At 43.2% G+C, this 971-nt stretch overlaps 1 protein-coding gene across 1 annotated transcript in view; it reads right to left on the bottom strand.

Annotated features, from left to right (window-relative positions):
• The window catches only part of SCAI (suppressor of cancer cell invasion), a gene marked incomplete at its 3' end in the record, with an annotated part of 95,776 nt that extends 95,051 nt beyond the window's left edge, over positions 1–725 (bottom strand). Inside the window, 1 exon segment of the mRNA XM_008569976.1 lies at positions 721–725. Coding sequence (XP_008568198.1) covers positions 721–725 — 5 coding nt within the window.
• Between the last annotated feature and the right edge of the window lie 246 nt (positions 726–971).

Raw genomic sequence — 971 nt, 5'->3', positions numbered from 1 at the left:
GCGCCACCGGGCCGGCCCGTGCTTAAGAAATTCTAATTGGGGCCGGCCCGGTGGCACACTGGAGAGTGCGCCGCTTGGGAGCACGGCGACGCTCCTGCCGAGGGTTCGGATCCCATGTGGAGACCAGTTCCCGCTCACTGGCTGAGTGCGGTGCAGGCGCAACACCGAGGGTTGCTATCCCGTTGCCTGTCAGTAAAAAAGACAAAAAGGAAAAAGGAAAAAAAAAAAAAAAAGAAATTCTAATTGGCATCCAAATCTATATGCATTAGCAAACATGTTGTGTTGTTGACTTCAAAAAAAAAAAAGTTTGGCATTTCATGGAACACAGGGAGAAGGACGTAAGAAACAAAGTAAAGACTGCTTCCCAGTTATTGATCCCCAGCTTTCATGTAACATTCAATTACAAAAACAGGTATTAGACCCTAAAGTTTGTGAAGGGAATATGTGATCAGCACTTCAAACAAAGCTATAAATTACTCCATGAATTATAGTGATAATACACAAAATGACATGTGAATTATAAAAGGTACCTTGGTTGTCTACCTCCTACCAAAAAAGCAGCTGAAAATCTGAAATTGCTTATCAAGAGAGAAATTATCAAGAAAGGAAATCATCTCTCCTTGGATCCCTAGTCACTTGCAGCTGAGGGAAGGAAGAAACTGGCAGAGAGCAAGAGCTCTCAAGCACCATAAACTATGCCAGGCAATTTTACATACTTACTTCATTTTCACGCCCTTATAAGGTAGGCATTGTCACCAGAATTAGAGATGAAAAAACAGGCTCAGATAATTATTTGTCCAGAGTTACACAAAGCCACGCTTTTCTTCCCAAGGCACTCTTAATATCAATAGCCCTAAATAAGAGTGCAAAGGTTACAGAACAGGGTTTTCTGATCCCGTTATCCCAATGTTCAAATCCCATGGGCCCTACCTCTCCTCTCCCTTAAAACATAGTAGTGTTGGGCCGGCCCA

This window comes from Galeopterus variegatus, unplaced genomic scaffold (assembly GCF_000696425.1).
Source record: "Galeopterus variegatus unplaced genomic scaffold, G_variegatus-3.0.2 Scaffold549, whole genome shotgun sequence".
Taxonomy (NCBI): domain Eukaryota; kingdom Metazoa; phylum Chordata; class Mammalia; order Dermoptera; family Cynocephalidae; genus Galeopterus; species Galeopterus variegatus.
This window is presented reverse-complemented; position numbering and strand designations above follow the sequence as displayed.